At 45.7% G+C, this 12,401-nt stretch overlaps 1 protein-coding gene across 4 annotated transcripts in view; it reads right to left on the bottom strand.

Annotated features, from left to right (window-relative positions):
• Positions 1-12,401, bottom strand: part of AGBL4 (ATP/GTP binding protein like 4) — a 1,510,388-nt gene that overhangs the window by 134,476 nt on the left and 1,363,511 nt on the right. For all 4 annotated transcript variants that reach the window (XM_030942932.1, XM_030942931.1, XM_030942930.1 and 1 more), the window contains exons 7-8: positions 10,968-11,057; positions 1,135-1,249 (exon numbers count right to left, since the gene is read on the bottom strand). In XM_030942932.1, the coding sequence (XP_030798792.1) occupies positions 1,135-1,249; positions 10,968-11,057 (205 nt within the window). The remainder of the gene's footprint in view (positions 1-1,134; positions 1,250-10,967; positions 11,058-12,401) is intronic.

Consider the following 12,401-nt stretch of genomic DNA (forward strand, 5'->3'; position numbering starts at 1 on the left):
TAAACAAATACACAAACAAATAAATAACCAGGCCTGTGAGAACTCAGAGAAGAGAGGGGCCAATTCTGTTTGGGGTTTAAGGGGATATTTTCCAGAATAAGGAACATGAACTGAGTTGCAAAGAATTAATGGGATGAAGAAGGGATGAGGGGTTTCTGGTGAGCAGGCAGCCTGTATAAAAGTAAGGTATCAGGAACCAATAGGACATGTCTGGGGAACTGGGCTTTGCTCAGTGCAGCTGCAGCACCTGTTCTAGGAGGAGAGAAGAAGAGGTGAGGCAAGATGGTGGACACACAGGCAGCAGGGCAGACAATGCCTGGCATGCAAAGCTGGGGGGTCTGAATGTCATCTTGAAAATCTTGGGCCTAAAGAGCTCGAAAACTGTATAATTTGGATGGTGAAGTTAGTCAATGATTTATGGGCTGTGTGACTTTGGGCAAGTCAGTTACCTTAATATGAAATAAGGGCAATAACACTATCTATCTCAAATGAGCCATTGTTCTTTTGGCAGATAATCTTCTGGACAGTGGAATTTCAGGCTGTAAATTATGGTGCTAAGCCAGGAGAAAGGGAGTTCAAGATTTGAGTGCATGAGTGAGTGTGGGCTGGCTGGTATGCCAACACTGAAGAGAAATGCTGTTCAGATGTCCTGGGATTCTATTCTCCTTCATCGATATTCTCCAAGAAGAAACACAACAAAAGAGTCATCATTGTAACTACCACACGATATTCTAGAAAGCACATTCCTTCCCACCATTTCTTTTGAAGCTCTCACAACTGCCCTTTCAGGTAAGTAATTATTGTCTCCATTATGCAAGAGGAACTGAGCTTCAGAGAGGGAAAAGTGGATCCCCCAAGGTTATGCAAAAAGTAGATGCCAAAACTGATAACAGGTCTCCTGATTCCTGGCCCAGTGAGCTCTCCAGAAAACCCCAGCAAGTGACCTTAGGTGGCTGTGCATGAAACAGCCAAAGCCAATTAACCACATTCTCAAGAGCCAGGGAGAAACTTTCTCTAATGAACTCACGGGCAGCCTCAAAATTCTTCCTTAAAAAATATATCCCATATTTTTTCTTGCTTCCATACCACCATCTTATGACTACCTGCTTCCAAGCATTCTCCCCAGTTGCTTACCTGTAATTGCCCAGGTAGACTCCATCAGGATTGAGCATTGGTGCAATCTTGAAGACCAGGTATTCTCGGAGGACACGGGCAATAGGGTGCTGGCTTACGAGGAAGTCAATGATCCCTAGGGAAAGAGAAGAGTCCGGTTTAACAACAAAGCATTTCAAGGAGAAGGAAACACATTTTTCTCAGCTTGGAAAACAAGAGGAGCTCAATAGGTGATTTTGGCCTGTGTTGTTATTGGCCACTGTGGGTGTGTGGTTATAGACTACGTGTTATCTGTATAAAATATATTTACAAATACATTTGTATTTCCAAGAGACAGTTGACGACGTAACATTGAAGCCCATGGGCAGGGGAGAGAGCATTTCCTGCTGTAGAGAACTGGGAGGGCTTCCGAGAATGATGACATTTGAGCTTTGCTTTGAGAGCCCACCGAGTTTCATCAGACAGAGATGGGGAGAGGTGGGCCAGCACTACACAGTAAACTAAGAGATGTTTTCTAATAGGCACACTTAGTTAAACATTGACATCAGATGTGATAATCACAGGGTCGAGGTCCTTAGGGATTTAAACACTCATTTTGCTGATAGGCACATCAAGAAGCAGAGAGGAAAAGCATTTTAGCCAAAGTCACATGAGCGGAAGGAGGTTTCTTTCATGTATCCCAAATGTGCTTGTTTCCCCATTTTGAAGATCCTCTGTTCTAGGACTCCAGGGATGACTGCCCTCCCGGCTTCTCACTGGCACTAAAATCACCCTGCCTTCCAGTCACCAAATATAGAAAATTTGTCTCCATGACATTTTTCCTACTACCAGGCAGTCCCCATGTCCCTTTCTTGAATGGAGCAAATCTTCCCCTCTTCTCCATCCCACTGCCTGTCTTCTAACCCAGGCTACCATCACACCTGGCCTGGATAACAGCCACCACCTCTGAAATGAGCCCTCATCACAGCAGCCAGAAGGATCTTCTGAAAGTGTGAATCTGATCCTGTCACTCCCTTCTTGGTATCCTTCTGGTTACAGCCTGCATCTACCCAGAGAAGAGGGGGTGAGAAAACATAACTCTGAGCCACTGTCCCTCTCCTTATCTCCCCCACGTTTCTACTCTTTCCTCAGATACCTGAAAAAGAAAATGGGCAAAATGGCACTCTAGCATTCCATGAAATTACTGTAATGCCAGAAAATGATAGGAGAATGACAAACCCTCCCACAATGCAGAAGTGGGGCCCCATTCCTGCTGGAGAGAGCAAGAAAGGCATCAAGAAGGAAGTCTTTGAGCTGAGCCCTGTCAGAAAGGTAGGTTTTGACAGATGGCAGGAGGAAGGCAGCAGGGTAATGAAGAACAAGTGCCCAGTGCAGGCACTCAGCTCTTGGAATGATAACTCACTCCAGAACACATTCCAGAGCTTCTATGACCAGTGAGGGACATCTCAGACATTTCATTAGGCCAAGGTTGAGAATCCATAGGCAGCCGAAAGCCAGTTGGACATCATTTACTTCTCGGCTAACGCAGCAGTAGACCAGATGCCCTAATTTATTTGTTGGTCCTCATATTAAAGCTGTAGTTTGCCAGTAAACAGGCAGGGTAATGATGCCAGGCGCCCTTGTTAGGGGCTAATAATTGCTTAATCTGTCCACTAATTGACCCCGGCTCCCGGGGCGGCCCTCCATCAAGGAGCCAGCCTGCGCTCAGGGCCTGGCCACACTGCCTCAGAGAATGGCTTCTGGAAATGGAGTAGCTTATTGTGATCCATCCTCCTTCACAGATGAACAGATTAATTGGGCTGCCAATTAGGCAGCTAATAAAAGAATGAGAGAAAACAAAGGCAGACCAGAGGCTGCAGCTGCCCAGAGCTCCCTCTCCTAGGGTGGGTGTGGGGCAAGGAGAGGGGAGGTTTTAGACTCATCTGTTGGTTTGAGGTCAGATACAATTCAAAATCATTCCCATTCATCAGGAAATAAGGAGATCTTTCTTTTCTTTTACTTTTTTTTTTTTTTTTTTTTTTTTTTTGGTGGGAGGGGAGTATGAGGAAGACTGTGAGGGCATGTAAGAGTGGAGAGAAAATGCCATCCTTGGCCAAGGGCCAAAAGCACTGGATGGACCAAGAAAGCAGAGGGACCAGGGGAGCAGAAAGTCTCGGGACCTGAGTTCAAATCTTAACTGAGTGTTAGCTAGAGAAGTTACTGACTAGCTTTCCCTGACTAGTTTTCTCTTCTTGATACAGGGATAATAATACCTAATCTGGAAGACTGTTGTGTACCTGTGTTAGAGATTCTGTGTTAGCTGCCTAACACAGTACCTGAAAATTGTGGCATGCTTCCATAAACTCACTTAGATCAAAGATTGAAAGGCAATGGGTAGTTAAAAACAGGATTAGTTTCAGAAGTAGGAGTCCTAGTCTGTGAAGTTGACTAACAATGAAATTTGGAGACAAGGATACTGAATGGCAGAAGGCAACAAATCAGAACAGAGCCTGGGTTCTAGTTTTGGCTCAGTTACTGGGTGACCTGTAGAAAGCCTCTGGGTCTATGCTTATTTTTAAAATTAGGAGAAAGAACTAAATAATTCTCAAGGATACATCCCACACTGACATCATATGATTCCATCTATTTTATTCCTCTCCACCAAAAGTAGAAGCATCATCTGTCAGGTGAGGAGAATAACCTCCCTCCTGCTGGAAGACGCCATCAACCTCCTTGAGATCGGCCTTTGTCCCTTCTGTAAACAAGTTTGCCAGGTCCTCTTGTTCAAGCTGATTTAATCAGGAAGCTGGGAAAAAGGCAGGATGACAGGAAGGCTGGAAGCCAGAGAGGCCAGAAGAGATGGAAAAGTGGTAGAGGATTTGATATTAAAGCTGGAAGTTGGAGATCACTACCCTGTCCCAAATTCCCACAGACCAGGATGAACCTCTCTAGCCAAACCTCAACTGAGGCTGATATTTATTGTTAATTTTTTCTCCTAGAGTGTTTGGTTTAGGGCTGGGCACATAGTAGGTGCTTACAAAGGCCTATTGATGGATTGCTCCAGGAATTCATACAACTTTGACTGTGTGGGATTAGTTGAACTGATCATCACTCATTTCATTCTACAAACATTCATTGGCACACCAAATTCTGGGCATTTCAAAATGTCTAAGATGGTCCTGCCTCAGAGGGGTACACAGTAAGGAAGCAACTCCCCACTGACTGGTAAAGGCTCTGATGGGAACAGCACATAGCTGTGGGGACCCAGCAGGGGCCTGGGGCCCCAGAAGGGGTCCTCTACTCATTAAAAAATGAGTAGAGTGGAGCCAGATGAAAGGGGTGCCAGGATGCAGCCATAAAAAGAACAAAATCATGTCCTTTTCAGCGACATGGATGCAGCTGGAGGCCATTATCCTAAGTGAATTAACACAGAAACAGAAAACCAAATACTGCATTTTCTCACTTATAAGTGGGAGCTACACGTGGGGTGCACAGGGACACCAAGGGAACCATAAACCCGGGATTCATAAAGAGGGGCAGGAGGGAAGAGGCAAGGGCTGAAAAGCTACCTATCAGGTACTATGTTCACTGCTTGGGTGATGGGATCATTAGAAATCCAAACTTCAGCATCACACTATTTACCCATGTAACAAGCCTGCCCATGTATCCCCTGAATCTAAAATTTAAAAATAAAATAAAAAGAAAGGGGTGCCAGGGGAAAGTATCCAGGCCGGGGTAAGAAAAGAGATGGTCTGTTGGTAACGAAAAGCTTTTCAATTCCAGGGCCTTGGCTTCATGGTCAAAAGCACAAACTCTGAAACTGGATCATCTGAGTTTGCCGCCTCTCTCTGCCATTCATTTGCTGTGTGGCCTCAACGTCCCAGTTCCCCAGGTTCCTCATCAATTACAAAGGGGAGAATAAGAATTACTTGTGGGTTCTTGTGAGGATTTAAATGAGTTGATATAAGCAAAGTGGTACACAGTAAATGTATACATGCATTGTTTTCATCATTGCTCTTTGTTGGCTTGCTGTAGGCATGGGAATGGAGAGGTGAACAAGGATTTGCTGTTCCAGCTGAAAAAACCTGAAGGGGACTATAGAGTTATTGCCAGGTTTTCAGCCTGGGTCAGCTATGGACTTTGGAGAGCTCTATCTGGTTGCAGCGTGGAATGCTGCTTAGAGGCAAGGAATACTGAAGGGCAGGGCCTCCTGAAGGCAGGACAGAGGTGGAGGTAGGGTGCAGGCATAGCAGAGAGAGCTGGCAGAGGTAAAGCAGCTTTCAGTCAGGAACCAGGGTGGAACATGGTAGTGACCTGCAGGGGCTCTGCAGCGGCCAAGGCCCAGAGAGTCATGAGGTACAGTGGGTCGAAAGCAAACAGTGTGGATAGATGGTGTCACCAATGATATGATGATTTGCCTGCTACCCTGAGAACATCAGAACTCTTTGCTGAAAGCACCTAACCTTGAGGATCACAAATGAGTTTAAGTTTCTGGCCCCTGGCAGGAAGGGGCCTCAAAATAGAAACTGAATTCAGTTATAGAAAAAGAAGAAAGTTACATTTGCTGCAGTTGTCTTTTGGGATTGAGGCTTACTTCAACTTACACTGTGGTTTAAGTCTGTCTTCCCTGCAGGCCATGAGCTCCAAGACAGCAGGAACAGGTCTCCTTTCTTTGCCACTGTATTTTTAGTGCCCAGCTCAGTGCCTGGCACAGGGAAAGTACTCAAGACCTATGTATGAAGTGAGTGAATAAAGATTGACCCATGACTAACTACTGTACATTCATTAGCTGGACTCACTTGTAATTCTATTGGCTCCATTTCACAGACTGGGAAAGAAAGTCAGGGTGCGGCATCACTTGCTGAGTGCCTCCCAGGAACCTAGTTGGGATTCAGACCCAGTTCTGCCGGCTTCAGAGCAGTGCTCTGTCCATGAAGACAGGATGCAAAGAGCAAGGAGTCTATTTGCATGTGATTTGTGGAATAATTTGCATATGCCTGCATGATTTTCTCTCTAGAGAATTCTGTGCAAAATTTATTGTTTCTGTTATCTGTTCAGAGGCAGCGTACTGTAGTGGGAAGAGCCAAGGTTTGAAGCAAGACAGTTTGAGGTCTCTGCTTGGCCCAGTGTGTGATTTGCACAACAGCAGCCACTCTAGGCCCTCCCTTGACCTGGCACAGGACCCCTGTCTGCCCTCAGCTGAGTCCAAGGGCCTCGAATTATGGACTCACAGGGAGTCTGCCCTTGATGACCCTAAAGTTCACAGAGTATAAGTCCTCACCCTCCTGCTCCCAACTCTGCCCATTTCACAGATAAAGAGACAGAAGCCTAGAAAAGTGAAAGGCCCCGTCACAAACCCTTAGTGGATCTAGCACCACACCTATAGTGGGAAGCTGTTTGGGACATCGAGGAGAAGAGGAAGAACAGGTGAAGAAGAGAGGTGGGAGGAAAGCAGAATGGGGGAGGAGCAAATGTCACTACCACATTTACAGGAAGTACGAAGCTGTGCTTGGTCCTGGTGTCTGGAGATATTGGTAGTTGTGAGAGCATGGTGTGTGCATGTGTCTGTGTGTGTGTGTGTGTGCACAATCCTCCTCCCTCCTCTTACTCCCACAAAATAACCCTGAGGAGTGAACTTCCTGGGAGAGGGCCAGCTCTTTGTCTCCATAGTCTAGGCCCTGATGGGCACCTTGGCATGTAGCAGCAGGGCTCAGGCTGGGAGGCAGGAGATCTGGATCTAGTCCCCACTCCACCACCAACTTACCAGGTGACATCCAGTGAATCCCTGGACTGTTCTGAAAATAAGAGCTGAGAGCTGCCCAGTGACCTGGTGGAATTTCTGTGGAAGAGCGAAGGTGAAGAGGGGTGTGTGGGTACTGGTCAGGCACCTATCTGTGCCTGGCGCTGACCCACCATTGACCTATACTATCTCATGAAACCCTCTCAAGCAGCCCCTTGAGAAAGACATTGCTGTCCCCATTTTGCAAGTCAGGAAATAGGGGCTATGAGAGGCAAGGACTTAGCAAAATCCCCTAGCTAGATGGAAATGGTAGGCTCAAACTCAGGCCCATCAAACTCCAAAGCCACAGCTGTGCCCACTGCCCCTGCTGCCCTCCAGAGCATGGCGTGGCTCCCCACAGTAGCATTTCATAAGTGCTGGTTTCATTAATTCAACGATAAAGGGTCTGGAGAGGACAAAGTACTCTGCAGATGGAAATTTTCAATGAAAGTTGGCCCCAAAGTCCCAGGAAGAGTCAGTGAAAGAGCATACACTTGACCAGGAGTCAGAAACAAGGTCAAGAAGGTCTAGGTCTGGTTCAGGCCAAGCTCCTGGCTTGCAAGGTGATCCTCCAGGTGAGAAGAGCTCAGCTAGTGGCACTCTTAGGAAGGTGATGAGGAAGAGCTGAGGCCCACAGTCTGGGAGGCCCACACCTGGGTTTGGTTCAGAGAAGGATTAGAGGAACCATGTACAGAGTGCCTCACAGAGGCCCTGCCACCGGCCACGTGCTCCATTAGTGCTAGCTCCTCCCCTACTACTGGCACTTATTTAGTGCTTTCTCTATTCCAGACATCATCCTAAATGCTCGATGAATATGAACTGTGTCAGTCTTCACAACAACCCTGTGAGGCAGGATTTCTATTATTATTTCCCTTTTGAGATAAAAGAACTGAGGCATAAGGAGATTTTCTGGTTTTCCCAAGGTTACACTGTAGTAAGGGGAGGAGCTGGGATTCATGCTTAGCAGTGTAGCAGCTTGAGGGATGGCGCTCTCACATGGCTGGCCACAGGGCCACACAGGAGCTCCTCTGACCTCTCCCATAGTCACTGGAGAACAGGATAGTTTGGCCTCACAGAGGTCATGAGCAGCGTTTGGGGTAGCAGAGTAAGCATCCCACCAAGAAGCAGAGTCTTGAGGAATCCGAGCCCTGCCACCCTACTGCCACCCCTTCTAGAGCTATATGGCGACAGGACTTCACTCTACTCCCAGCAGCATGTGCATCAGCAGCTCGGCGGCAAGAATCGTGGTCCCAGCCAGATTGTCACAACTGGCCTCACATGCCTGTTCCCTGCTGAAGGTCACTGAGCCAGTTAATGTGGAAGAGTTAACAGAACTGAAGGAATCTCAGCATCTATCCACACCCTGGACCTGCCTGCTATCCCCAGAAGAAGGTGGGCTGATGGGGGCTGAGGGATGACGGACAAGTTTAGGGCTATGACTGAGGAAGACACCCCCAGCTGTGCCCTGTGGGGCTGTGATCGGGCTGTCTACATGTAGCTGAGACACCCTCAGGAAAGACCATGCCTCAGTCCTGCATTGGTAAAGTGGGGTAATGATGCCTCTTACACTGCCTCAAGGAAGTATGAATTGTGTATCTCATGGGGCAGATACAGAGGCAGGGAAAGATGAGAAACAGGACTGGGGAGATGGACTCCAGAACCACACTTATGGTGAATTAGCCATGTGACTTTGGGTAAGCCATTGTACTTCCCTGAGGCTCCATATCCTGATCTGTAAAAATGCACATCAATTGTTGTGGGGTAGTCAGAACTCTGAGTTTTTTCAGGTACAAGATTTCACCTTCTAGTAGTTCCCATCCCTGAGTGGGACAAGGGAGCATGTACACCCTTGGGAGTTAGCTAGACCTAGGTTAAAAGCCACTCCACTATTTAATGACTGTAACCTTGAGGCTGCTCTTTGTGAGCTCAACACAGTATTTGTTCCTCACAACAGCCCCATAAGATGAACAAGATAACCCCATTTGACAGATGTGGAAAATGACAGTTGGAGACCAGTCCTAGACCTTACACAGCTTGTGGTTTAAAGGGGGAAAAACAAATATAAGTCAAGTATACGATAATAAATCAGGGCAATAGAGATGACCATTATCAATAAAGATGATGGCCATCTTTAGATCCACAATGCAGGCACAATGCAGGTGGCAAGAGGGAGTGGACCAGGGGGCCCCACAGTGGGGGCACTTAAAATGAACCCTGTGAGATGAACGGGGCTTGCTATGTGGCAAGGAGCAGGTGTAGGGCCCGCTAGGCAGAGGGAGCAGCAGGTGTAAAGGTGCACTGGTCAAGAGAAGACTGCTCACTCAAAGTTTCAGCTGTGTGGAGCTGAGTATACGAGGCTGAGGCCAGAGAACCAGGTGAGAGCCAGATGACAGAGGGCTGGGAATATCATGCCAGGGAGTTGGAGTTTATTTTGAGAAGCCAGCAGGCAGGCATTGAAAGACTCTGTCAAGGAGTAGACATTTATTGAAAACCAACAGAACACCATTGAGTGTATTAACTCAGCACCATCCAAAGATTCCCTTTTAGTAAACAGGGTCATCAGAGAGCACCTGAGATCCATTCAATCCCTCCGTGCCTCAGTCCTTATCTGTGAAATGGGATGGCGACCCTGCTCTCTGTCTACTGCCCACAGGAGAGGTGAGCACGGGGTCCGGGCTCCTAGAGATGAACATAATGATGGTAAGTCTACTGTCTTTTTACAAACAAGGACAAAGCAGTTACATCCAATCAGCTGGGGGAAGAGATCTGCTGCCAAGTTTAGTAACTGACAGATGGCTGCAAGTAAAGGGGTTGGTAAACCCAGGAGGGACCTCAAGTGTTACTGCAAGGACAATGCTGGGGAGGAAGAAGGCCAAAGTGAGAATGCTAAGGAGTCAGCTGTAGCGACTGGAGCCTCAGCCATGCATCTTACAAGCTGCTTGGCTTTGGGCAAGTCACTGCCTCCCTGAAACTCCGTCTCCTCATCTGAAAAAAAGAGGAAGGCAATCGTGCCTAACTAAAGCATTGTAAGAATACGAACTGGGAAAATAAAGCCCATATTTATTTGCACAGTGCTTGATAGTTTACTAAGCAGATTACCTGTTTCATCTTCTCAGATTCCCACGGGGAAGGAGGTAACATCTGCTGAGTCCCTGCTGTGTGCCAGGCACAGGACTGGGTGTGCTGTTTACATTCATCTCATGCTAGCTTCATAACAGCCTGCCTGGGTAGTATCGTTTTACAATTGAGGAAACTGAAGTCACAGTGCTGGAAAGTGGCACAGCCAATACCTGACCTCAAGATTGCCTGATTTCAAATCCTCAGAGGCTTCCACTGCAGTGTGCCACCTCCCTTGAGTTATAGAACCTCCACAGGCGTTTCATATCTCTTTGACCTCATGGTCACTTTGAGATTAAAATGAGATAAATTACTTAACTTCTCTAAACTTCAGCTTGCTCAACAATATACATATATATTGCTGACTATAGCTGACTAATTAAATATAGTATGAATGAAATATTTAATAATAAGTAAGAGTGCAATTATAAAGAGGAACACTTGAGAATAAAAACTATGACTTACTTGCCTCTGGTTGTCTGATGCCAAGCGTGCTTACTCTTGGCAGGTATTTCAAAAGTTGTTTAAGTGAATGATTGAATGAATGAGTGAAGAGATAGTTCTCAGTCATTACATCCCATTTCACAGCCCTTCTGCCAACATACACATTGATCTGGGGCCAGATTTCTTGCTGTTGTAAACCACTGGAGACAAGTAAAGCTAGGGAGTGTAGATGATTCTGTATGGCTCTTCCTCACCACAGCACATATAAGATAACTTCATTCAGCCCTCCCTGTTCATTTATCCATCCATCCATCTATCCATTAATTAATTAATTAATTCATACATACATCTAGTCAATAAACATTTATTGAAATACAACCTAATGGAAATCAGGTACAACCTCTTTAAAGAAATGCATTAAATTTCCATTTAAGATAATGGCTCTGCATGTGGTCACACTGTCCCAGAGATCATCACAGTGTCCCAGTTGGATGTGGGTGTAGGCATAGGACACCCATGAGATCCTGCTACTCACCTTGGCACACGAATGATGAGGGTGTTTCCCCTGGGTGAACTCGACCTGTGATGAATACCACCTTCTGCTCTGCCCCTTCCCGGAGATTGTCTGTAAGATAAAATGAAAGATGGTTGCTAAGGAGGGCAAGGAAAGCTGAGTCTAGTGGTTGGTGTGTGGCAGGGAACCCCAGAGGGAATGGGCTGGATGCTTAACATTTATCTCTTAAATCATTGGGTTAGAATCATTAAGTCCAGCCATTGCTGACTAATTTAATTACGTCCCTACCCAATATTAAAAGACTGCATTCCCTTTCTTTGGTGCAACTGATCATATTATATTAATATGTACTATTTACAATCATCCAAGGAAGCCACATGAGTGAAGTTGAATCCCAAATCCATTGACTGTGACCTTAGGCAACTTGTGTATCCTTTCTAAGTTTCCATTTTCTAATCTATAAACAAGGATGACAATATATCCTTGTTTATAGATTATAAACAAGAATTTTAATAGGGTTGTAATGATTAAACAGGCTTACACATTGCATAGTACACAGTAAACATTCAGCAAATGATAGAGTAGAGAAGGTGGCTATTTATATATTAGTAATAGTAGCATCTGCCATGTAATTAGCTCTTTTTGTGTTGGCACATTATGTACATATATAATCCTTACAGGAACATGCTGTTAATGTGTTTTTTTAATAGAGGCAGAAACTGAGGCTCATGGAGGTTATATAACTTATTCAAGGTCACACAGCTGAAAAGTGGTGGTAGGAGCTGAGATGAGAGTCCAATCCCTTGTCTGGCCTTCATTTCCCTTTTATCTTAAACAACTAGAAAATTGGACAAAATATGCAACACAAGTATTTTCAGACATTGAACAAGGCCAATGCAAGATAATCAATGAGAGAAGGAAAATAAATGAGATATGCCCTATGATTGCCATGACTTTTTGCCTGATGATCCCTTCTAGACTAAAGAGCAGGGAGGTATTCCTGAGCAAAGCATAGAAGCCTCACTGAGATTCAAGTTCAACAGGTAGTAGCTGGGAAACTCTGTGAGCACCAGAGATGAGGAAGCTCTGCAGAAAAAGAGTTCCAGAAATTTGTACAGGAGTCCTCTTGATTCTTTGTTGGATTCTAAGATGTGCATACATAGGGTGACTTTCCATGATGTCAGGAAAAAACGACCAGGGAGCTGTGAACTGCACAGTCCTTAGGGGTCACACAGGGCTAAGAATCATTTGAATTCCCACAGCTAAAGAGGAAGTCCTCACTGATCATCCAAAGAGAATGAGAACTCAGACAGGCAATGTCTTAGTGGTAGGGATAAACTACTCCAGACCACCACATTCACAAAGCTTTAAAACGAGTCTCAAAAGGATCAAACTGAACAAAAGAAACTTAAATTCTTGCTGTTCAAAGTCCAACTCTCTTTAAAGGAAGACAAC

Source organism: Rhinopithecus roxellana, chromosome 12, assembly GCF_007565055.1.
Source record: "Rhinopithecus roxellana isolate Shanxi Qingling chromosome 12, ASM756505v1, whole genome shotgun sequence".
NCBI lineage: Eukaryota > Metazoa > Chordata > Mammalia > Primates > Cercopithecidae > Rhinopithecus > Rhinopithecus roxellana.